A 23,867-nucleotide genomic window follows, 5' to 3' on the forward strand; every position below is an offset into this window, starting at 1 on the left:
TAATTTAATATGGGGCCGCTTCCCGGCGATTGGGACGGCCGACCCACTGAATCTTCTGAGAACAACCAATCGAAGCCCGGCAATTCAAAGAGTAGGATGGTCCAGGCCCGCTCGCCGCTTATTTTATCACCCCTGTTTCTACCAAGAAGGTTGCAGCGGGAAAGCGGGAAGCCGTTAATTTGCTGGGAATGGAATGACTTTCGCAATTTGAACTGTAACCAGGCAGGGACCCCTTTTCTATTTCAACAACGACGACGGTTGTTTGGGAGAAGAGGGTTTCTGGCCAGACACAGCCTGCTCGAAAAGAATCAATACATTACTTCAACTGCCACGATTCCTATTTTCGTTGTTCATGCCACTGGGATCGATCCATCTCATCTAATTCGAGAAACATTTTCCGCCAACCCCCCTCGTGTCGCTCAGATCTCCCTCCGGTTCAGTCCAACGACGAAGAGTCCGAGTCCACGTTAGGCCGCCCCTCCAGATCAGACGTCAAAGTCGAATCCCATCGCGAAAACCCCGCCAGAATTATACAGCACGCTCTCCACGCGCTATATATATTTTCTCTTTCTTTTTTTTCTTCAGAGTAGGGAGAGACTGCGTTTTTCTTCGCTACCGCAAACATGGAACTACTCGACCGTTTCGGCAAATGGGCTCAGCTCAAGGTCTACCAGATCGAAGTCACCTTCTCCGTCTACATGTTTACACCAACTGAGCGGTTCATATTTTGTAGGTGTCTTTGGCCTCTGCTTCAATCCTTACCTTCAGCAATTCAATCTGGAATGAATAGTTTGTCATGTTAACAAGAAACATCATGCTCAGGGTCCATCGTCTTCCTCGTCAACGCCCTCACCCTGATCGCCACGATCCTTTATATGCCGCAGCACATCGTGTTCATCTTTAACCGCGCTTGGTTCTACATCAACGGCGACAGCATCGATGTGATTGGGGCGGCAAAGGACGCGGCCCAAACACTGGCGGTGAAGGCCGCCGCCAACTCGCAAACGATCAGTTCAGAGGCAATCACGGAGATTACCAGCGCGGCGACCAATGCAGCGAGCGTGGTGAGGGAGTTGTGATATGCAGGACTCCTGGTTCGACAAAAGTTCGGTCTAGGCTTTGATTAAGTCGGGGCCTTAAGACCATGGTGGTTCGGATATACTTTTTTGACTTTTTCTTAGAGTTGTTTTACTTCGGGATCCTCGGTTTGCAGCACACACCAAATTATAGCAGTGTGGCTGCGTGGGCGTTATTTGGGCGTTTTTGAACAAAGACGGTGTGCAAATCATGGGAGCATACTCGGATAGACAACAGCCTTGCTGTGAGCAGTTCACTGCAGAGGATCATCATATCACACTAATAGAATAATACAACGATGTCACCTGCAAATAAATTCAGGCATCACATTCATCTGGCTACAGACTGCTCATCTCTATTATCCGTAGCGAGGAATCCTCGCAGGCGATGGCGAGCTGGGCGTCGGCGTCTTGGCTAGATCCAACCGGCCGCCATGTAAGCTGAAGTATAGATTTCGAGGAACAAAGACTATGTGAGTTGTCAGTGACATGAATCGACCTTGAGGATTTGGTCACCGGGCGGATCGGAAGGTGAACTTACTGTTGCTCTAGCACTTGCTCTGAAATCAGCGACCAAGTCTTAGAATCGATCGCATATATGGTAATATCGCCACCTTCGGTGCCGACTGCGAGAACGATGCTGGCCTCTTGGTCCTTTGCGGACCGCTGCAAGAAGTCCACCGAAGTCACCGAGGCTCTTTGGGGCAGCATCAGTGCCAACTTGAAGGCAGGCTTGTCATCACTGCTTAGAGACCACAACTTGACGGCTTTGTCTCGTCCGGCCGTAGCAAACACCGGGGCCAGGCTCGCCGTAAGCGGAGCCCAAGCGGCGTCTAGTATCATCCTCGTGTGACCCTTGGGCTCAGCCTGAAGCAGGCTGTAGCCAGGCTCCTCACCATCGCTCCTCTGGAACACGGCCCACTGCCTGTCCCTACCGACGCTCAGCAGGTACTTGTCGTCGTGGGAGAAACGCAGACGCGTGGCTGTCAGCGAATGCGCCGTCAGGGGTGGCTTTATCTCGGTCCAGCGGGGGCCGGTGTGGAACAACCTGACGACGGCGTGGTTTATCGAGCTGGCCTTGCATGCGCTGGCGACCACCTTGCCGTCGTGGCTGGTAGTCAGGCAGGAGAGTTCGTACCCGTGACCGTAGAGCTTCTCGATCTCGGGCCACAAGGTGTGACGTGAGAGACTATCCTCGTAGGGCGGTCGATCAAAATCCAGCGCCGAGGCACGGTATACAGTTGCGTTCTCGTTGTCCGCGGGCTTGCTCCCCGACATGGCAGCCTCAACCTCTGCGGCTTCAGCCTCGGCCTCGGCCTGATCGGCTGTCTGGTCATCCACGGCATCAACGGCTTTGTTGGACAGGCCAAGCACGGGAATGTTGGCCGCATCCGGTAGAGCTTGCGTTTCGCCGGGACCGGAGCCGATGATGTTCTTACCAGAGAGCCGCTCGAGCATTCGAGCGACAGTCTTGGGAGCACTGAAGACGCGCATCAGCTTTTCATCCGCACCCGAGACAAACTGGGAAGAGGTAATGGTATCAATGCAGTTGAGGTCATAGCCGTGGATCTGGGGGCGAGCCATCTCATGCCACGTCGGCCGGGAATCATCACCGGCGGAACTTCGCGTCCTCCACTCGGCGTGTAGCCGCGTAGTCTGGTCCAGAGATGTTGACAGGAGATAGCTGCCGTCGCGGGACCAGGTGATACCGGTTACGGCCCTCGTGTGTCCCGAAACAGCCAGGGCCTGATTCCAAACACCGCCTGCCCCGTCATCCTCAAAGTCCCAACGCCGCCAGCTGCCGGTACGGCCCAGGCAAACGACCGTCTCGGCCGACGGCGACCAAAGCCCAGTCCAGAAGCCACCTATGCTCCCGGTAGCGGTCGTAGCACCCTTTTCCTTACTCAGCTCACCCAACCTGGCGCTTGTGATCCAGATTCCAGACTCAGGGTCAGCTTCCCATATGGCCAGGGAGTTGTCGGCGGAAGTGGAGAGAAGCTGCAATGTTTTGTTTGATCCACGGCCCCATTTGGCGCTGTATATCCAGTCATCATGGCCAAGGAGGAGGGCTTCGAACGAGACGGAGTAGTCTTCACCGCCAGCGGTCAACCTGTGAGCTTTATTTGATGGCGACTTGCCAGGAAGAAAGGAGCCCGCTACTGCGGTCCCGTCTGAGGGCGCCGCTGCCTTGGCCGGGAGTTCTTTGCCCTTGTGAACCCTCCAGAGACGGATGTACTTGTCCTGACTCGCAGAGGCAAGGAGCAGGTCGCCTTGCCCGGGTGAATCAGCATTCTCCCAAGCAAAGTCAAGAGATCTGATCCAACCTTCGTGACCGGACAGAGTAGCGGCAAGCTGAAAGTCGGCTGCAGAATCGTCTCCAGCCACTGAGCCGGAGAAAATCTGCACGGTGTCCCTTGTCCCGGCCGAGGCCAGAATAAACGCATTGCCTTGCTGGCTCAAGCAGCTGAGGGATAGTGCTAGGGGGAAGTACTTGGGCTTCGTTGCAATCGTCTGCAGCAGGCTGAGCTCGCCGTCTGGCCCGAAGCAACGCCATATCCTGATGGTGGCATCCGCTCCACCAGACGCCAGAATTGTCGTGGCTCGCCCCTCACTAGATTTCTCCGCGCTGCTGGCGAGGACGGCTATGCAATGAACTGGCGCCGTATGCTCGTTGACTGTCTGCTTGACTGATGCGCTGCCGTCTGCCTTGAGCTCCCACAATATCAAGCTCTGGTCATCCGAGCCACTGACCAGGTATGAGGATGAAGGTTTGTCGTCATCACCTCCCTGCGACAGCGCCGGTAGGAATTTGACGGCCTTTACGACACCCGTGTGCCCACTCAAAAGCCTTGTGACGCCTCCAGGTCTATCATCCTGTTTTTTTTTTTTTTTTTTTTTTGGTTTTACACTAAACATCAGCATTGTGCCAAGCTGGGTATACCGATACGAGATTGAGGCTCCCGAGGAGGTCCTTGCGACCCTTGTACGTACCCTTGGTCTCCAAAGTGCTATGTTTGCATCGGCGCCATAGGCAACAGTGCCATCCCAGCCCCAATCGGCGACGGCGCTGTGTCTATTGGCGCCGGCTGCAATGTATACCGCGTCGACGTCAGACGCAGGTGCGGCCATTGCCGTGGAAAGATGTAAAGAAAGCAAGACGAGATTCAGACAAGGATGCTGCTCAGGTTCCGTTTCTTTCTATCTCCTGGTTCTTTTACTTTTCCCTTCTTTTCTTGTTTTTGTTTCTTCCCATTTCAACACTTGCTTGTGTCGTAACAAGCAACCAAGCTTCATCTTGCATTTGCTTGGATCACAGTGTGTGCATCTGTCGATGAAATTTTGGACCCCGCACCTGGAGGTGTGCGCACTGTGTTCTGATGGAATCCTTGGCATTTTCGTGCCTGGTTTGAGTTTCAGTGGGTGTTCTGTAGTACTGTAGGGTGGGTTTGGTGCCTGTCATGCTAACTGTTTAGTACGCTCAGGTACCGACCGTACACTAGGTACGTACCTACCACTTACCACAGGCACGGGACACTGATCAAAGTCTCACTCACCTTCTCCACGTTTTAAAATCCCTTTCCTTGCCTTACTCTCCGTACCTTAAAAACACCAACAAATCTTCACGACCCTAGGTTTTACTTTTGAACTCCCGCGGTCTCCCCGCCTTCTAGAGCAACAAAGTAAAGTCAGCCACCACACACACACACACACAGACACGCACACCACCACCACCATGCACCAGGTTGAGACAGTCTCGGCAGCGCCCGCAAGTCTTGGTAGTAGTGATCAGGACAATGCGACCCAACAGGCTCCCTCCCTGAACATCGTCGTTGAATTCTCGTAAGTGATGCCTGTTCTGTGCCCCTGGCTGTCTTCCTTTTTTTGGTCTGTAATCTAGGTGTTTTCGCGTATCGTACCGGTAGACTGTTTTCTTTTACTTTTCATCTTATAGCCGATTCAACCACCTCGAACTTCGGCCTTTCAATTTATCATCACGATCTTGTTCATTTTATCACAAATATGCATTACGTCGACAGATATTGTGCTAATTTCCTGCACCACGAACTCGGAAAAAGGGGTGGCCTGGAAATGCTGTTTGCCGACAGGCGTCGCCTCCAGCTCACAGTCCCCAAGTCCGACGACAGGGGCAAGCCACTTACCATCGCCGCACTCATTGACCACCTCTGCCAGCACGAGATGAACGATGGCCGCAAGGATCTATTTGTTCTGGATGGTCACCTGTAAGCAAGCCTTCAGTTTACCTCATCCACAAGACTTCCTTGTCTGCCAAAAACCATCCCCACTCCCCCTTTGTGAGGGACCAATCCTTTGTTTGTTGTTTTCCCTGGCTAACTAAAGGCAAACTGACCCGTCAAAGTCGTCCAGGCATCCTGGTTCTCATCAATGATGCCGACTGGGAGTTGGAGGGTGAGGAGGCCTACGAGGTCCAAAGTGGCGATAACGTCCTGTTTGTGTCGACTCTGCATGGAGGCTAGCTGCAAGCCTTGCATGCTGCCTTGCTGTCCTGCTGCCCGGCGGTCCAACCTACACACCCCCTCTGCTCGCTCCACTTGGCTAGGCTGATCTTCGGAAGTCTTGATGGATGCCTGCCTCGGGCAATATCTGCCAGGTCTAGTTGCTTTGCGAGTCCAACGATACCTCGCCCCCTCTGGATCCTTGGGTTGGGGGGGCAAGCTGCAGTAGCTAGTATCTCTACGGTGACAGGCGATGACAAGCAGGGACCCAAGATCATCACATCCCCGTACAACGCATTGGATGCCCCTGCAACCCAATCAGGCCAGGCCAACCCAGTACCGGACTTGAAAGGGGGGTGTGAGAGTGGCATGGCCAACAAAGGTCGCAGCCTTGCTCAAGATCCTGCACCGTGACTTTACTAGTTCAGCCACCTCGCCAGCGGCCAAGATCACAATCTTATGCACCAGGAGCGAACCAAGGCATCCTAGACACTGGTCATTCCTTCTCCATGGGGGAGAGGCACGGGGTTCCTGAATGGTTGACGGCTGGCACACGACCCCAGCGGGCCAGGGACCTGTCATTTTTTGAGAATTTGTGGCGTCTGTAGGCTCCTGATCCGTGCCAGCCGTGCCCAAGACCGACGCCTTAGACGTCTTTTGTGTCGGGCCTTGGAGGGGTTTCCAGAATAAGGGGGCTGCGATGGCTCAGCAGGGGAGAAGCAATATAACGCCTTCTTCAAGGGTTTGCAGCCGGGCTCTTCCCTGGCGAGGTGGCTTGATTCGCTGTCAACGAAAAGTGAACATTTAATTGGTTCTTGCACCTTGCATGGCAGTCGCCGCTAATGGTAGGCGCTCGTATGGTTCGAAAATTTGTGGTTGTGCCAAGTTGCTTGTGCACTTTGCTCAAATGCCGGATCAGATAGACTTGATCCGCACCGACGTATATTGTACAGCGGCACACTATATGCTCTGTAGATATGCAAATAGTGATGTATATACCGCGTTATTGTACACACCATCAATTCCTGACCGCTGCTATGGTGTGGTTAGTTGCCAAGTCCACACATGCATCTTCTGAGGATACTTCGCAGATAGAGCAGCGGTGTAGAACTAGATGTGCACCACTTCAACCTATTAAACACGCAATGCAACACACACACTTCTGCAACTCGATATCAACTCAACAAAAGTCGGACAAGTGAATAGCAATGAGCGATATAACATAGAGGCCTTAATTCGGGCATCAGAATCCCCGACGAGGCCAGAAATTATGGCCCCCCCTTTTCTCCGCCCTTTTGATGCATTTCTAGTTTCCCCGTCCTCCTATCCCGAGCCAATTACACAACATCGATCTCTACACTTGGTACGTTCGGGTAACATCCTGATATTTTATGATTGGACGCCACCACTAGATGACACCGACTTTCATCATCTTGTGTTTTCCAAGGTTCTCGGCCCCGGGCCTTGCCTCTTTTGTAAACTAGCAAACGACAAAGAAGCCATTGAACGGAATTATAACCCAGTCTTCTTTTTCTTTCATGCCGCTTTACCCTATGCCCACGCCCCCCTTTTTTCAAAGGAAAGACTATTGCATCTATCTCCATGCAATCAGAATGCAAATGCGATTTGAGTTGTATTTCACTTCACCGACTTGTTTCTGCATCTGTCAACCCCTCCTTGGCAACTCACTCCGCATGCAACGAACGAATGGCAAGAGGTTCATAGTTTCTAGTAAGAAAATTTCAATAATGACGACCACATATACAAGAGTTTTATTTTGTCGTGTCTAAGGATTTTGTAGCTGTTTTGATTCTTTTTTGACCGCCTTTGTGGTGTGCGAAGGTTCTCGACCTTTCATCGTTTGATAAAAAAAAGAAAAAGGCCCGAGATAATAAAAATGACGAAAAAAGCCCAATAAGATTTCCAATAGTAGGAGATAGCGCTGCCCGATGAAGCTGTATTGCGCCCGTCCTGATGCTGCCGTACCCAACGTCCCATCGTTTTGAATCCCTGTCCGCTCATCCCATCCTCAACTTCGTTCAAATCGTTTGCCCACCGCCTTGAACCTCCGTTGAGTCTAGAAATCAAGACACCAATGAAGGGAGGAGAAAAAGCCCTCAACCCAAGTTTCCCGCCACCATAAGTCTAAGTTCCCATGAAAGGTGAAGAGAAGAAAAATACAGCGAGTAGGGGGAATGGTAGCAGTATTGCGCGTAAGCAGTCCGTCCACGTGTAGACCACACGCACACAGAAATGCATTCCCATAAACCCTCCCAAGGAATAAAAAGAAGTAGCTGCAAATGTGAGCAAAAATTGTAGAGAAAAGCAGATAACCACACCAAAACAGGTCCGATGCTGCCGACCATCCCCAAAAATCATGGTCGCGGATCCTGTTCAAGGAGATCGGACGCCCTGACGAAGGTGCGTATAGTGAGGAATTGTAACGGGGCCGCTAGGGCCAAAAAGTGAAAAGAAAAACCAAGCCAAATTGCCGTCTATGCTGAATTGTACTGAGAAAAAAAGTATCTGTCATGGTCTGTCCATGATAGAACCAATTAGATTCGTAATGCATGCTTCCAGTGAGATGATTTGAGTTGTCTTTTAGTGACGTTGACCAGCAAAGACAAATTCCGACCCGGGGCTCCCGACATCACTGTAGCCTTCGCTCGATACTGAATCCGACGACGATGATGATGGCGATGTTGTGCCGTTTGTTCCGGGCATACCGTGGAACTGCATGCCAACTTGAGGCATACCATCGAAGCACATGTTCGAGGGGCCCGGCATCTCGGTGCCAACGTGACCGTAACTTCGGGCGGGCTGGTAGTTGTATGTGGGCTGAGGGGTCTCAAGGTACGAGGCTGGGAATCCATGGGAGTGGAACATTGACACGCTGGGAAGCTGCTGCTGCATGTGACCATGGTAGAACTGCATGTCGGGGGCGGGGTTGACGCTGTATGAGCTGTTCGAGCTCGAGTTCGGTTGCGACATGTTCGGGGACCTTGAGACCTTGGCGGCAGCCTCTCTGGGATCGTGGTGCACCCTCTCAACCCTGACACCCTGGCCTCGGCCCTTGATGCCACGGTTCAAAGCTCGGTGGTTCTTGAAAAATGAGGCGCAAAGCTTCTTCTCGGCCTCGCTAAGCGAGTTTGGAGAGTTGACTTTGGCGATGAGATCAGCAATGGCATCTGCGTGGTTCTTCTCAAGATGTGTCTGTTGACAAAAATAAGAAATATTGTTAGCGAAAATTTGACTGTTGAATGGGTCATGCAATAACATGGCGCAATTCGTACCTTCAAGTTGTTTGTGTTGGAGTACGATCGCTTGCAGGTGTCCAGGGGGCACGAATATCTTGTTGCGTCGTGCGTCTTTGAATGGTTGTGCAGGTTGCCTTTCGTGGGGAATTTCTTGTCGCACTTGTCACAAGCATAAGGCCTGGCACCAGTGTGGGTGTTTTCATGGCCCTGTTGCAAGGGGAGCTGATTGTCAGTACATATGACATGCATACATGTGTGGGTAGATTGGGGTAGTTGTGAGTCAAGGTCTTACATTCAGGTTTCCACGCTGCGATGCTCTGAAAGAACAGAACCGACATTTCTACAACATGCGAGACATATTAGTAACTGCGAACCGTATTCGAACGGATGCCAACTAGACTTACAAATGGCTTTGATCCAGTGTGCTTCCTCATGTGAGTTTCGAGCTGGCCCTGCTGGGCACATCTGTGGCCACAGCCCTCAAACGGGCATACAATGGTCTTCTTCTTCCCCTTCGCTGTGTACTGTGCCTCACGCTGCGAGCTGTCAATACACAATATGCCAGGAGACCGGTGTATACTGTGGGCCAATAACTTACGTTTTCGGTTTCCGTTGGTTTGCTGTCTTGGCCCTTTTCTTCCATCTTTTTCATGAGCACGTTCATTAACCTACCACCCGCTGCATTGTCAGGAGATCCAGAGGCAATCATATCCCGGCCCGATCCAGCTGGAGATATCGGAGTGGCCTTGAGCTCAGGGCTCTCCCGACGAGGTGCTGTACGCGAGCCGCCAACTGCCATGGGCCCACGTAGTGATTGAGAGTGTATGCTGGCGGGCGATTGACCACGGCTCGGGGTTGAAGGCAAGGCCAAAGGAGCTAGTTTGATATCATGACCGAAAGAAGGACCAGAAGGGAAGCTGGGACCAGCCGAGGCATGGTAGGTCATCTGTTGAGAGAGTCCAGGTCTCTGCAGAGGTACATGGGCTGCGTATGAGTGGGATTGCATGTGCATCTGCATGTTGTAGTCTGTATCCGTGTTGACATGGTGGTGAGGGTTGACATGGTGCGACCATGTGCTCCTGTGATTCGGAGGAGGTTGCATAGTGCTCATTGTGATGAATCTCTCGGTGTAGTATGAGATGGGTCAGGTTTGTGTTTCGATGATCGAGGACAGAAGTGATGAGTACTTTGGTGAGAAGAAAGAAGAAGAGGAATGTGAGAAACAAAGATCCGCCGCAGGTTATGTATGAAGAAAAGTAAGGAAGCTGAGGTGTGTGCGGTAAGATTAGACCATCAAAGTTGTTGCTTTCTTTGCTTCAAAGGCGAGGCTGGGATATCAGATCTGGGGAATAGGGATGATTTATAGATCGAACAAAGCCAGGATACTGCAGACCAAATCTCAAGCAGGGACATGAGCCTGGTTGTTTCTGCGGTACGTAGGTACGAGTACGCATCATGGGAAATCTGGCTACGGCCAAGGGTCTTCGGTGTTATAGACAAGGGGATCCAAATATGCATATAGAAGCTTCTTCCAGGTCAAGGCACGCCACACATACGGACCCCCCTGGGGGAGGTGTACAGTAGAGTCTTTTTTCCTGAGGTTTTTTGTACAGTGCTTGGTCGAGCCTAGGACCAGCCTCGGGGGGAAGGGGCAGACTTTTTCGACACCGCCGTGTACAGTAGATGGTGTCTCCGATGATTAACGAGCCAAGCCAGCATACATAGAGCAGGGTAGCTCTCGCCCAGCTGAGGGTGCAACAGTATTGGCTGCTGCATGGTGGACTCGCAAGGGCTGGGGGGTGAAAGCAACAGAAAAACACTGGGGCGTGGCGCACGGCATGATAGAAGCCCTCTGCCACCTCACCTCAACACCACCGAGAAAGGAAGCAGGAGGCACACTTTTTGCCAGCCGGCTTCCCAATCGTAGCAAGGACTGGGGGATGAATCTGTTGGTGACGGCTGGCATTTGCACCTTGTCTGCTGGGAGTGAGTTGTTGCTCCTTCTTCCCAGCTCCTAGGAGGCCGTAAGTGTACTTTCACTTGCAGCCCAGCCTCGCCATGGTTTACTGGGTCTCCGGGCCTGCTGCACTGTGTGGCTGTACGGAGAGAGGAAGGCCTCCAGCACGACGGATGGTGGGAGGTCCGGTCGAATCGTCAATACCCAGAAAGCCACAAGCGAGGAAGAGAGTCCTGTAGCAAGGCTGGTCTGGTCTGATCTGGTCGACTGCCGTTCATGACCCCACGCGCGGGTCTCTGATCGGGTGTAACCTAAGGTACCTACCTAAGCATGTCTTCAAGGGTTGTACGTAGTGTGTCATTCTTTTACTGGGGGTCTCTAGCCTGAGAGGGCATGTTTACACACATAGTACATCGAGCCGCGCTGCTGTTATTGTTTGCAGCGAGAGCAAAGACGGACGGGACAGCAAAGAATAGGTAAACAAATAACAAAACCTGGGTCCCCACGAGCAGGGTTTGTTGAAATCGAGCCTTGCCGTATTCGGTGGATCTTGCGAGAATCTTGTCAGATATCGGTTTTTTTCCCTTACCTTGCGTGTTCTGCTTGCATCTCGCGACCAGAAATTGAATGCTTGGAAAGTTAAGTTTCCGCGGTTTTGCTGCCTTCTATCTCTCGAGTTTGAGTGAGAATTGAACTTGTCGACAGCAAGAAGGTCTGTTTGACAGGTGTGGCATCTCCACAGCAAGGATTATAAGTGGGGACCAAACCCTGCAAGCTCCCCATGCACGAGAGCGGATACTACCTAACTGAGGCAGGCGACCCAGGAAAAAACCTTAACCATCCCATGTTTATGTGCAAGTTATCGCTACACACCTCGGGTACATCCTGCGCCCACTTGACCACAAAAAATGAAAATGTACAGCACTCTCCGTCTTTCCCACACCCTCCCTTCTCTTCGAGGTACAAGTACAAACGTCGCTCGCATTATCATCCCTTCCGCCTTCCGCGGTCTCGAGTAGGCTATAATAGAGTTTTTAATATTGTTTACAACCAAGAAGCCATGTCCGCCTCCGTAACCGTCAAGCCGGAACTTGACAAGAGAATGTGTGTGGTGCATTCGGCTGTTGTTTATGGCTAGTGCCGGGTCACGTTGGGAAGGTTCGGATTTTGGAGACCGAGAAATTTACCGCTAAAACATCGCCTACCTGGAGCTCGACGTTAATAGCAGCTGGGCACGTATTACGTCGCACTTTCGTACCTGGCCTATAGCCACCTCGTTTGGCAGTGGAACGCGGGGCTCTTTCTTTCATCGTTTCTTCTTTGCTCATCTATCTGTACAGTACATTTGCCATGGACCACTAGGTATTTCTTTTTCCTCATTCTATTCCCGTCTCCATGGCAGAGTCCGGATCTCGTCGTCGACCATCCATCCAAGGTCTTCCCCCGTACATCGAGATTGAGGTTGAGGTTGAGAGGCTTTTTGGCTGATGGAGGCACTGAGGTTGTCCCGAGGTTGAATCACGCTAACTACGTATTCAGGTCTGTCATTGGGGATGTCATACGAAACTCACACCCAGTGCATACATGTTCTACTCCGTGGCAGCAGCCATAGTGCCCCATGGAAGCTCTCGGCAAAGCAGCCAGCAAGAACAGAATGAACCGGGTAGCAGCAACTCATATCCCCGGAGGACAAGGGGGTTGGGTGGTTGAGACCAGCTACAATACTGTGGCTGCGGGCCACTCACTTTAGAATTCGCTTCGGGAATTTCTTTCCACCCTTTTCGCCTCCCGTAATGCTGCTCCCCAAAAGAGCACCTAACTTCGGGCAAGGCGAGATCCGCCAGCTGCGCTACGCCATTAATTACGCAGTACGAAGGAATCATGGCAAAGCGGTCTTTGGTGGGGCTTTGCGGAGATGGGGGTTTTCTCCTGGCCTGGTCAACCCGTGATGAGAACGAAGGCGCTCTTGCATGAACATGGTTGAATCTGCTTCCAACAGGCATTCGACAAAGCAATGCCGCAGGGTCCTTCGGCCCTTTCGTCTCGGCAGGTCCTCTTGGACTGCAAAGTTGGTGCCAGTTTTCAAGGCCTGGACTAGATCTTTCTAGGTCTTGCACTCCACCATGTCTACCTACCTATATATCCTTACCTTTTTTGGGGATATCTGTGGGTGGGTGAGCAGGGCATGATATCTCATCCCCGAAGGATCGTCACGTATGTACCTACGTGCTTTACATGCAATAGTTTCCGCTTAGTGATCAGAAATTACTCCATCTGGGGCACTGTACTCGTTTTGTCTCTTTGGCTGTATCAGCTGGATTTTTAATTCTAGCAAGGCAGCTGAAGAGAAAGCTTGCATTCGGTTACACAACAAATAGCAAAACAAGCCCCCTCCCAACAGCAACAAAGTACGGAGTAACATGGCGTTCCTCTTACAAGCCGGGGAACCCTTGTGTGTCACTCCACGACAGCGTAGTGGATGAGATGGACACAAACGGGCTGTTCCGTACGCAGCAAACAGCCAATTGGTACGGAAAACCTAGAATGAGGACGATGCATATGGCAACGTTTTTTTTTTTTTTTTTTTTTTTTTGGTGTGGAGGGGGGAATTATTATTACTATTTAAAAAATAAAAAAATAAAAAAGTGAAACAAAATCGCATGCAACACAGATCGCAAGGGTGAATGAAACGAAGATTAATGGACGGAAGCCCAAAGCCCATATACAAGAGAAATATGAGGGGTCGATATTATTCTTTCTATTGCACCATGGAAGGTAACTTCCTCATGTACACGATCATTTTGAGAGAAACCTTTCCTTGGCAACCAAGCATTTCGGATGCTCAGGAAACAGAAAAAGGAAGGAGCATTGAGCGGGCATTTTTTTGCACGTACATAAAGGTACCAACCTTGCTACCGACTACCTAACCCATTCTCTACCCGGTTTCCGGACCGGAATCTCTTGAAAATGGGACGCGCAGCCAATCAACAGTCCTCAATTGCATGGAACCCGCGAGTGGGGGTTCCTTACCTTCCAAAGGTAGGTTAGGTAGCGAAGCGAACTTTCGATCCGTCCCGGAAGAGATCCGCTCAGCGCTGGGAAAAAGACTCGAAACTACTGATAACTGGCCTACGACTGACTAACGAAGCTCACCCCAAGTTTACTGTACCGTGCACACCCTGATTTGTTCCCCTCACTACAGTAGCGTAAATAGAGCTTAGATTATTCCATGGACAACATGGATTAGAATCGAAGCTTGATTGATTGATTGATTGATTGACTAACCCCGGGTTGTAAATGACGGTAGGTGCCCTGCCGACCGTAGGACTTATTCTATTTGGGTCTAGGGTGTTGACAATCTTTGTTTACTGTACGAAGTTATGAACGACTACCGTAGTGGCTATTTGTCAATCAATATCAATCTTATCTACGGGATCTCTATATTTTCTCCTCTGCCCTATTGACTGACAGTGTTTTGTGTACCTAGGGCAAGATGCATCAAGCTATGCGGGCACCCGTCTTGACTATTTTACATTGGGGAGAGGAAGTCACACAACAGCTATGCACGATTGGATTTCCACGTGGTCTGGCTCATATATGGAATTTTTATGGGATGAGCTGTGAGATAAACGCAAGGCGCAACGCACACGAATTCGCAATATTGATCAGGCAAGGTACGGTATGTAGCAAGGTAGTAGGTAAGGCAGGTAGGGTAGCCCGTAACTTGCCTCTGGGGTCTGTGAGCAAGGGAGGAGACAGCTCGGAGAGGTAGCCTGGCAAGCCTGGCTTAGCTAGCTACCTTAGGCAGTGGAGGTTAGCAGCCCTGCCTCCATTCCAAAAAAAGACAGAAAAAAAAAATCCAAGCGACCGACCGGGGCAAGCCAACAGTGCCCACAGACCTTGGCCGTTACCTTTTGACCTCATTTCTCTCCTCCCCCTTGACTTAGTACTCGGAGCTGGCAGAGAAAATTGATGGTATCAGCCAATCGATTCTCGTCTAGCACACCTGCAACGTTTTAGACAGATTACTAGCCCTTTGTGGCATATCTTTCTCCCAATCCCCGACGAGCTTCTGTCACTTCTCACAAAATATTTCTGAGGGGAATGATGCATTCTTTGCGTACATATAACTCCACCCATTGCAGCGCATTTCACCCCGGGGGCCCCTTCCATCCCATACCCCTGGTCTTTTCTGCTCCCTACCCTGCAAGCGCGGCTCAATTGGATGTCCGCGTATGTATTGTATAGGTACCTACCTATGTACCTACATGTATCTATGATCTCAACTGATAATCCGGATAGGTAATGGTATTTCATCCGGAAGCAAGCCAAGAGGTTCGCATACTTACCATGATGATCCACTGGTCAATCAAATCAGGTTGCCCAGCAAGCCTAGGAAGGTAGATAGATTCCTTCCTTACTTGTCCTGCCTTGCTTACCTACTGTACCTTACTTTCAACACCCCGCTTCTTTCCTTGTCTCATCGAACCAATCGAAACCTCGACCTTTTTTGATAAAAAAATCTCCATTTGGGTCTTTCTACCTCTACTCCCTCTCACCCCATGCTGGCGATCCTTTTACAATCGGCACACTTTGCCCCTCGGCATCGCGCTACGCAGGCGAGTACCGGACCTAGACGCGCACGATCCGATCTTATGACCGGTTTCTTGGTTTCTGGCAAAGAAAAAAAAGGTACTAGGATAAGAAGAAAAATTAAAGCGAGCCTCGCTAGTCGCGCATATGCTTGCCATGCACATCGCATATCGATCGTACACACATACTGTAGAGTAAGTAGGATATTAAGCAGTGTCTTGAAGGAGTAAGAATGATATTGATCAAACATGATTGTGATGCTAATCTTTGTGAAGTACGTCAGGGGCGTTCAATCACACACACACTCCTTCACACTTTACGGATGCGCGCCGCGGTCCTGTCATTCCTTGCCTTTGGGGGCCATATCGATACGTTTTATGTCTTATTCCCGTTATTTTGCAACATGCTCCATGGGTTCATTTGTTAAATTTAGTCGCTGGTATCCCCGATATTGCAGCAATAAGAGCATGGATGCAAGGGTGAGAAAATTGAAATCATTTCTGATATTTCCCACACGAGTTTCCTCTCAACCAACGATTCTTCAGAGTGAAGAGCCTGCTTGCAAATGACCGTCTCGACGCGCCAGGCTCTTTTTTTTTGTCATATTTTCCCCCACCGCTCCCTCTCTCTGACCAACTGCCCCTCTGACCGTTTAGAATGCATTTTAGCGAGGAGACCATTTGCGGACTAATAATTATACAACCGAGGGTCTGACTCCATAGTAAACTTGCGCACAGAGGATCGTGACGAGCTCGGAGCTACCAAAAGACCCAGTTGAAAATCCTACCATGGCGGCTGTGGGCACCAAGCAGGGGTTTTTTGGATGATGGACGAGACGGCCTTCATGAGATGACTGAGATTCCTCTGTGGTTGCTTCAACTGTTAGAGTGTGTTGCTTCCTCCGACCTGCAAGGAACCTCTTTCGGCTCCTGACCCCTGTCAGTATGCACCTTGGCACCAGGGGAAGCCTTCCGGACCAGGCTCCTCGAGATGTCCCCTGCGCGCCACCACTACGCGCTGAGGTGTGGTTGCAATCGCCACCGTACGTTACCAAAAAAGTCATCTCAGCTGTTCAGGTTGGCGGCAGACATATGAGATCTAGATGCCGCAGAACCCTCGGCGGCCTCATATTATGTTGCTGTGACGCAAGGAAATATGCTGTTGTTTACGAGGCAAAATTGACAAAAAAAGAGACTGAAGGTGACAACAGAGTATTGATTGCCCCGCTGCGCCGTCTTTACTTGGGATGAACAGCCTGTTTCGGGTTCAATATGCCGATGATCATCTGAACTGACTACCGCTGGTGTGTGTATGTGTGTGTGTAAGTGTGACGAAAAAAAAAATAGACGAACTGATGCAGCAACTATTATTCGGCTATAATCCTAGCCTCCTGATATAGACACTGAAGACAAGCTGCAGTAGCTAAGAACCACGGCGAGGTCATCATCGCAGCGCCGGGTCTCCTCCGTCCAAAGGGAGGATTGAAACGGCGGGGAAAGGAGGTCTGAGGGATGGAGAAGTGGAACTCTGCTCCGGTGCTTCCATCTGTCTAACCCTGCAGTACTCCACGGTTACTTGGCAGCGAGGGAGGGCCCGTTGCTCGATAACGCCATCTATAGTATTCTGTTTTTTCCTGACCGTGTGCCCTCCCAAAAGCGTCATGCAAAAGTTTACGAGCTCGGATGAATCAGGGGGAACCATAAATACCAGCATCAACATCAAAATTCACGCTTTCACAATCTTGGGCTTGCCAACCTCAACTCTCTGCCACCCTGACAACATTAATTAATCTGCACTTCTGTCCAGTGTCTGTTTGACTGGGCTTTCTGGCATTCTCCGGCTTACCTTAGCACGCCCCCCTAATTTTGATCAGACCCATGTACAGAGCCCAGGCACAGGCTCTCGATGTAGCGGAGTCTTTCTCCCAGTCAGGAAGAGCTGTATCGCCAGGCCCTGCAAACCCGCCACCTCGCGCCTGGTAGTACTAGGAGACCGGGCGCTGATCCCGGTGACCTGTCATTTCTTGTGGCAATGCTGCGTAGTAGCACACGACGACCAAAAGAAGCGCCTCTGTTTCAAGCTTGGATTTCCTTTTACCCTTTCGACATGGGGCCTACCCTACCTATTATCCTGGGAGCTATGCAGGTCCGATTTTGCCCGCGTGGTCGATTTCCACACGTGCAACTCACGCACATGCGCCCATCTGCATGGTACGATACAGAACCAGACTTTCAGAGTACGAAGTAACTTACTGGACACATACCACACACACATACACACAACCACGGGAGTCTGTCCCTCCCCCTCAAACAGCTTCTTTTGCATACTGTACCACCCAACCTCTCTTGCTGGATCGGATAGGGAACCCGGCTAGTTTGGAATCTCGCGGGCCAGCATCATAAGCAAGAAAGAAAGAAAAGAAAAAACGAAAAAAAAAAGAAAAGACAAAGAGCTCGCCTTTTCTCTTACTTCTTGACGTCCCACTGGCCTGGATTGCGTGCCTTTCTACTGGATGGCCTGTCAAACCAAGAATATGCCCGAGTCTTGGGTCGGCCATGCCGAGTCTGTGCAACCTGAACAAGCATAGAGTAGTGGTTTCAGCGGCTAGGCCAGAGACGACTTGTTGACGTCGACGATCAATCTGGAGACATTGCAGGATGCCCGCTGCATCGCATCAGTCGATGCCTTGCCTTACTCATCTTGAGTAAAGTGGGGGATGCATGGGGATATCGTTGTCCTTGGAATCTCGGAGCGTCCCCCAAGCGGTTTGTAAACGGTAGGTTTAACGAGATTTCGGAAACCGTAGGCACGTAATGACGAAGGGATACTTAGCCCTTGCTGATTCATCCCAAGTAGCTCGCGTAAACGGCCAAGAGATGTGCCCATAAGCTCACATTCCCTTCTGGAATCTGCCGATGGTTTTTTTTTTGAAAGACTGGCAGGGGAGGAAGCGACATGTAAACTTCACCACGCAAGTATGGACGTAAAAGATTGAAGCTTGCGCTCTATGTTTCATACAAACCACCTTCTAATGTGATGGGGGCCATGCGCACTGAGCCGAGTAACCCTTTCGTCCAATTATTCAAGGCCGGGGAGATGCCTCTCGGTCCTTCTTTTTTTTCATGACCCCCCGGAACCCCTACCGATCTGCTACCGTGTTATAGCAACCATGGAAGAACAAGTTGCTACTGTCGATCTAGACCACGAGGTTCGAGTAAACCCCATCGGCTTCCCCAGACCGCCCAAGAGCCCTAAAAGACCCATAATGCCCTGGAAAGCTAGATAAGGGTCCAAAGGGGTGTGTTCCGCTGTCGTTTGGTTCGAGGCTCCGGAACATGTGTGAAAATGCACGCCACTTGTTTGATGCGCCACTCTATTGTGTTCCGAGTAGGCAAATATAGGCAAAGAATAGATAGAGATAGGAAGAGAAGCAGACGAAGAGTGATAATACCTTGGAGTGGAAGAGACAGAGGTGCGAGGGGAGCCACACGGTCAAACCCAAAGAAAAGACCCCCAAGGTAGACCCTTATGCCTGGCTCCCTGCAGTCCATCTTGGCAGGTAGTATTTGGTGTTCTCGTAGACGAGGAAGGTGACCCAGGTGGCGGGCAGGACTCGCACGACGCCCGGGACCAGCCCACGGTAGAAACCCCTGACGCCCTCCTCCCGCCACAGCCGCGTAGCGGCCCCGACGATACCGCGGCCGAACTGGTTCTCGGCGTCGTAGTTCTGCAGCCTGCTGCGCAGGACCTGGTACGGGTACGTGACGGCATTGGCAAAGAGTTTGGCCGCCGTCGAGATGACCAAGGTAGCCTCGTTGGTCATGACGGAGCCTCCTGCTGCTGGTTTTGCTGCTGATGCAGCATCGTGCTGCCGTCCCCGACTCCTCCACACAACGTATAGCCTCTTGGCCGGTTCGTACACGGCGAACTGGACGGCGCCGTGACTGACCCCGAGCAGGCTGATGCCCAGGCCGCGGTAGAATCCGCGCGGACCATCCTCGCGCCAGACCCGAGTGGCGCCGACCCACATGCTGGGGTACGCGCCGACGGAGCCACGATCGGACGAGAGCATGCGCGTCTTGAGGACCCAGACGGGGTTGGTGAGCACCTGTACGGCGGCACCGGCGGCGGCGGAGCTGACGAAGTAGTCTTGGGGTGTGAGCCTGGCGCTGCCGTCGTCGTACTTGTCACCATCATTGACGACAAGGCTCCCGTCCGCGGCGGGCTGCGGCTTCTTGAGCGACAGGATGGCCTGCTCGCAGCGCTTCTTGAAGAAGAAGAACGAGGCCCAGCTGGTGGCGTTGCCGACGAGGTTGGGCGTCAGCCCTCGGTACAGAGCGGCGATGGGCTTCTCGGTCTGCACCAGGCTCCTGAGCACGGCCACGGCTCTGAGCGGCGGTGGTTGCTGTGCGAGGCCTGGTTTCGATGACGCCGATGCTGCCGCGGCTGCATTGCTGCGATGGACTGGGGGCTGGGAGTTAGTAAAAGGAAAATGCATCGCAGGATTCTGCATTGAGGGGAGGAAAAGCCAGGCTAGAGGAGTCGCCGGCTTTTCTTGCTTCCTTACTCTGCATGCGCGTCTTTACAATGTCTAGAGGGTGCACGGCGAGCGTTGCGGCCGTGCCGGCGGAGAGGCCGGCGACAGTCTCGACCATGGCAGGTGAGAGGCCATCTCGACCTACACTGTTGGCCGCGACCATTAATACACCTCTTTTTTCTACTGTCCCTTGTTGAAGACGCCTTGCAAGTTCGTCATCGTGTTAGTTTTTTGTTGTCTGATGAATGGAATAAAGAGTGGCGGTTTTTTGTAGTTTTTATTGAGATGAAAGTAATTTGGCGAAGACTTTAATTACAAGTTTTGACGTCAGCAATCCCATGATATCAGTAGTCTTCGGGCCAAAAAGAATTCATACCACAACTCCCACGACATCTATATTTACAGTTAGATAGCTAGCTGGATAGGTGGGAGGCATTTTCACTTTATAGACGTATTTTATTTCTCATTTCTTTATTTACTTGAGCTAAAGTCGGATGATCAATGTCTTGTAGCGGTTGTGTTTTATATCACGTGGGTCAGACGGGGTCCGTTCAAACTGGTTGGTCATTTCAAAGCCATGTATTCTAATAGCAAGATCAGAAATAAGACAACGCATGTCTAGTTCCTGGGCCTAAGGTAGAGCTCAGGCGTATGTAAAACATAACATTGCTCTGGCACGGCAGCGGTTGTATCGCCAAGATCATTAAGTTCGTAGAGCACGGTCTATCGAGTGATGCTCATTACAATATAATACAGCGTCGCCAAACGACAGTTGAGAACTTTGACAGCAGCGTCTTCCCGTCCCAAAGTGCCCCTTGCGCCCATATTTGGGCAATATCATTGTACACGCACTGTCGCTTCAACCCCAGCGAAGTACACAAGCTCTCCTTAGACTTGTAACTGCTCGCAAAAAGCTCGATCCACACGGTTCTTTACTCGAGGGGGGAGAAAAGCCTAACCACCACATGTCAGCATGCTGAGCTGGGTCAAGAGTCTTTGCCTGAAAATTATTCGGGAACTTACTTGATTAATGATGGGCGAGGCTCGCTCCTGGTGTAGCCGAGATACAGGATCAGGGGCAGGTAACCATAGTGCATGGCAACGCGTGAGACATCAATGAGCTTGCCAATGCGCTCCTGATACAAGTAACATCAAATCTGTCAGTGTTTTTGCTCGAGGTGAGGGACGCGCATTCGCAAGGTAGGTATTAGGTATGTATGTATCAGTGCGGATTGATGAGGCGGACCTTGGACTCTTCTGAAAGGGCAAACATCGTCAAGACTGAGTTGGTTTTGGGCTTTGCGGGAAGTTGTTGTGCGAGTGGGTTGTTTGTTTTCCTGTCTGCTTAAACAAAGGCAATGCCGGCTCTGACGAATGGATGTTTCGTGGTGCCTTGGACTCTGGGTTGAAATCAAATGCTCAGTCTTGAGGTTGTCTGTCGCGCGCGCAATGGTCAAAAGAATCATGGCTGGACCATAACCTCTAAATTTTGACCAGAGTGGATACAACGCCTCGAAGATGTGGAGACTGAGAACAATGATTGCTGATGTCAGCTAGTTGCGAACCTGAAAGCAAGCGCGACCTCAAGGTGCCTGATCCCTGATAAGAATCGAACCCCACAGAGCTCCCCCGACCGCCCTGGGCAAAATTTCAAGCTTGAACGGCGACGCGGTTCCCGTGCCCCGTTCCGTACCTGCATCCTTTTGGGCAGTTCAAGCACCACACCTAATACGCACAGCACCACTGCCTCCCTCGGCCTCAACCCGCCCATCATGTCCAACAAACACTGGGAGCAGAACAAGGAGGCCACCGTCTATGTCGGCAACCTGGATGAGCGCTTCGGGGAGGCGCTCATGTGGGAAATGATGACGCAGATGGGCCCCGTCGTGAACCTCCACATGCCCATGGACCGTGTTTCGCGCACCCATCAGGGCTACGGCTTCGTCGAGTTCGACACCCCCGAGTCCGCCGACTACGCCGCGCGCGCGCTCAACGGCATCCGTGTCTTTGGCAAGGTCATCCGCGTCAACAAGGCCAGCGCCGACAAGCAAAAGACGGCCGAGATCGGCGCCGAACTCTTTGTCAACAACCTGGACCCCCAGGTCGACGAGAAGATCCTCTTCGACACCTTTAGTCGCTTCGGCCAGCTCGTCACTCCTCCGAATGTCGTACGCGACGCCAACAACATCTCCAAGGGTTACGGTTTTGTCAACTTTGACAGCTTCGAAGCCAGTGACACCGCCCGAGACACCATGAACGGCCAGTACCTGCTAAGCAAGCAGATCACCGTCGAGTACGCCTACAAGAAGGACGGCAAGGGCGAGCGTCACGGTGACGAGGCCGAGCGAAAGCTGGCTGCCGAAGGCAAGAAGCACAACATTGTTCCCGAGCAGCAGCCTCTACCTCCAGCATACCTCATGTCCGCTCCCGCGTCAACACCAGCGGGGGCGACACCAGCAACTCCCACGGGCCCGGCCGCAGGACCTCCCCCAGGCTTCGATCCCGCAGCCCCGAACGGTCCAATTGGCGGCGCTCCTCAGCAGCCGCACGCTGGAGTCCCGCCCCCGATGGTGCCGCCGGCCGGCATCCCTGCTGGGTATGGTGCACCTCCACCTCGTGGCGGCCCACCTGGGTTTGGCGGCCATATGCCACCCCAGGCAGCTGGTCCTGGGCGGCACATGGGTATGATGGGTGGTCACGCATTGCCTCCTGCTCCCTCCGGGCTGCCAGCTCGTCCGCCCCCTAGCATGGGTGGGCCTCCAGGTAATTTCCACCCCGGAATGCCGCCATCAGGGTTCCGTGGTCCTCCGGCCCCGATGGGCCTGCCGCCACCCCCTGGGCAGCAGCCGCACCCAGGCTTTGGAGCACCGCCCCCTGGGTTCGCTCCACCTAATGGAGCCCCGATGCCCATGCCAGGAGGCTACATGCCTCCTCCAGGTATGCCTGGGCCTCCAGGAGCAGCAGCCCCACCGCCCGGATTTCCTGTTCGCCGTTGATATGGGAACGACGTCAGGGCTAGTATAATCACAGGACTGCCCGATTAGACTTCTTTTGTCGAAAATGCAGGGCAAGGTTCGCTCGCCAGTTTTGCATACATGGGTCTCCGATATTGAGACGGACACTTCTCGCCTCCTAGCGGCATACCATGGAAAGTCGAGGTGCTACGCGCACCACGCGGCCAGCCCAGTAATGTCGCACGCATTGCCAAAAAAAGGGTACCAGGCTCAGTGAAGGACAGACACGTGGACTCGAGTCTGCTGATCGATTCGGACATGTGCAGAGTCAAGACAGAGATGTTCGAGGATCGGGATGCTCCGAGCGCTCGATCAGTACCTCGTGTACCAGACTGGGAGTTTGGTGTTACTGTCAAGCGCTTCATTCTTTCCGATTCACTCGCTCGATGGGCGTCGAGCCAGAGGCCTAGATTGTGGTCTGCGGAATTCGTTCACAGGCCTATCTTAGCCCTGTTGACAGCTGATTTTTAGAGAGCAGGAAAAGCTATGGTTGACATTGGGAAAGCGAGGAGTTACGGCGATTTTGCATTTGATGGGGACACCCCTGTATTATTTGTAATTTTGTATATACCATTGCGTTATGTTAGGCATATACCGTATGCATAATTTGAACTGCCTCGGTCAATAATAATGCAGTGGGAATCCCATTACCCTTCTAGTAATAAGGATCATACCTACGGGAGTAATATTAGGTTGGTTACTTTGCTCTTTGTGATGGCCAGAAGAGTGCCGTGATTCTGTAAAATAAAGGAATACAAGTTGGTTTCTTAATTCTACGCCAATATTCTTAGTGTCATAGTATTATCCCGTTTCCTTGTCTACATATCTCCCAGGGCTACTCGCTTGGTGCAAAGAACGTACACACCGAGTGTTGCTTCGGTCAGGAATCATCACTCAAGTCGACTGATAGTTTGTGCCTAAATAAAACCTACCACCAAACTTACTTACGAATTTCTTT

The 23,867-nt window shown here is 51.8% G+C and overlaps 10 protein-coding genes across 11 annotated transcripts; 5 read left to right on the forward strand and 5 right to left on the reverse strand.

The window, feature by feature from the left end:
- The first annotated feature begins 155 nt into the window (after window positions 1-155).
- Window positions 156-1,429, forward strand: MGG_03980 (uncharacterized protein). Its single transcript, XM_003719825.1, has 2 exons — window positions 156-729; window positions 823-1,429. Exons 1-2 carry the CDS (start codon window positions 624-626, stop codon window positions 1,077-1,079), a joined length of 363 nt encoding a protein of 120 aa, XP_003719873.1. The 5' UTR covers window positions 156-623; the 3' UTR covers window positions 1,080-1,429.
- On the reverse strand, window positions 1,166-4,382 carry MGG_03979 (RNA polymerase II Elongator subunit). Its single transcript, XM_003719826.1, has 3 exons — window positions 4,068-4,382; window positions 1,618-3,950; window positions 1,166-1,545 (listed from the first exon to the last, which is right to left on the reverse strand). The coding sequence occupies exons 1-3, from the start codon at window positions 4,203-4,205 to the stop codon at window positions 1,416-1,418; spliced, it is 2,601 nt and encodes an 866-aa protein (XP_003719874.1). The 5' UTR covers window positions 4,206-4,382; the 3' UTR covers window positions 1,166-1,415.
- A 237-nt stretch (window positions 4,383-4,619) lies between these two features.
- Window positions 4,620-6,726, forward strand: MGG_03978 (uncharacterized protein). Its single transcript, XM_003719827.1, has 3 exons — window positions 4,620-4,916; window positions 5,153-5,317; window positions 5,455-6,726. The coding sequence occupies exons 1-3, from the start codon at window positions 4,810-4,812 to the stop codon at window positions 5,570-5,572; spliced, it is 390 nt and encodes a 129-aa protein (XP_003719875.1). The 5' UTR covers window positions 4,620-4,809; the 3' UTR covers window positions 5,573-6,726.
- A 575-nt stretch (window positions 6,727-7,301) lies between these two features.
- On the reverse strand, window positions 7,302-10,231 carry MGG_03977 (uncharacterized protein). The gene is made up of 5 exons (XM_003719828.1): window positions 9,407-10,231; window positions 9,213-9,344; window positions 9,101-9,148; window positions 8,845-9,015; window positions 7,302-8,764 (listed from the first exon to the last, which is right to left on the reverse strand). The coding sequence occupies exons 1-5, from the start codon at window positions 9,917-9,919 to the stop codon at window positions 8,153-8,155; spliced, it is 1,476 nt and encodes a 491-aa protein (XP_003719876.1). The 5' UTR covers window positions 9,920-10,231; the 3' UTR covers window positions 7,302-8,152.
- A 415-nt stretch (window positions 10,232-10,646) lies between these two features.
- MGG_17715 (uncharacterized protein) lies at window positions 10,647-11,045 on the forward strand (the record flags this gene model as incomplete). The annotated part of the gene is made up of 2 exons (XM_003719829.1): window positions 10,647-10,794; window positions 10,855-11,045. 2 exons carry the CDS (start codon window positions 10,647-10,649, stop codon window positions 11,043-11,045), a joined length of 339 nt encoding a protein of 112 aa, XP_003719877.1.
- Window positions 11,046-11,130: 85 nt separating this feature from the next.
- MGG_17716 (uncharacterized protein) lies at window positions 11,131-12,952 on the reverse strand (the record flags this gene model as incomplete). Its single annotated transcript, XM_003719830.1, has 6 exons — window positions 11,131-11,148; window positions 11,355-11,479; window positions 11,639-11,785; window positions 12,024-12,093; window positions 12,511-12,826; window positions 12,915-12,952. 6 exons carry the CDS (start codon window positions 12,950-12,952, stop codon window positions 11,131-11,133), a joined length of 714 nt encoding a protein of 237 aa, XP_003719878.1.
- Window positions 12,953-15,266: 2,314 nt separating this feature from the next.
- MGG_17717 lies at window positions 15,267-16,287 on the forward strand. 2 transcript variants are annotated; one of them, XM_003719831.1, is made up of 3 exons: window positions 15,267-15,552; window positions 15,634-15,837; window positions 16,096-16,287. In XM_003719831.1, exons 1-3 carry the CDS (start codon window positions 15,328-15,330, stop codon window positions 16,183-16,185), a joined length of 519 nt encoding a protein of 172 aa, XP_003719879.1. In that variant the 5' UTR covers window positions 15,267-15,327; the 3' UTR covers window positions 16,186-16,287. The 2 variants fall into 2 exon arrangements, with proteins under 2 accessions (XP_003719879.1, XP_003719880.1); XM_003719832.1 differs by lacking the exon at window positions 16,096-16,287 and having other exon boundaries at window positions 15,634-16,095.
- A 2,047-nt stretch (window positions 16,288-18,334) lies between these two features.
- Window positions 18,335-20,202, reverse strand: MGG_03974 (solute carrier family 25 member 33). Its single transcript, XM_003719833.1, has 2 exons — window positions 19,926-20,202; window positions 18,335-19,822 (listed from the first exon to the last, which is right to left on the reverse strand). The coding sequence occupies exons 1-2, from the start codon at window positions 20,056-20,058 to the stop codon at window positions 18,885-18,887; spliced, it is 1,071 nt and encodes a 356-aa protein (XP_003719881.1). The 5' UTR covers window positions 20,059-20,202; the 3' UTR covers window positions 18,335-18,884.
- A 625-nt stretch (window positions 20,203-20,827) lies between these two features.
- MGG_12124 (uncharacterized protein) lies at window positions 20,828-21,168 on the reverse strand (the record flags this gene model as incomplete). The annotated part of the gene is made up of 3 exons (XM_003719834.1): window positions 20,828-20,849; window positions 20,919-21,031; window positions 21,142-21,168. The coding sequence occupies 3 exons, from the start codon at window positions 21,166-21,168 to the stop codon at window positions 20,828-20,830; spliced, it is 162 nt and encodes a 53-aa protein (XP_003719882.1).
- Window positions 21,169-21,523: 355 nt separating this feature from the next.
- On the forward strand, window positions 21,524-23,601 carry MGG_03973 (splicing factor 3B subunit 4). The gene has a single exon (XM_003719835.1). It carries the CDS (start codon window positions 21,668-21,670, stop codon window positions 22,889-22,891), a length of 1,224 nt encoding a protein of 407 aa, XP_003719883.1. The 5' UTR covers window positions 21,524-21,667; the 3' UTR covers window positions 22,892-23,601.
- The last annotated feature ends 266 nt before the right edge of the window (window positions 23,602-23,867 follow it).

This window comes from Pyricularia oryzae, chromosome 6 (assembly GCF_000002495.2).
Source record: "Pyricularia oryzae 70-15 chromosome 6, whole genome shotgun sequence".
In the NCBI taxonomy this organism is placed as follows: domain Eukaryota; kingdom Fungi; phylum Ascomycota; class Sordariomycetes; order Magnaporthales; family Pyriculariaceae; genus Pyricularia; species Pyricularia oryzae.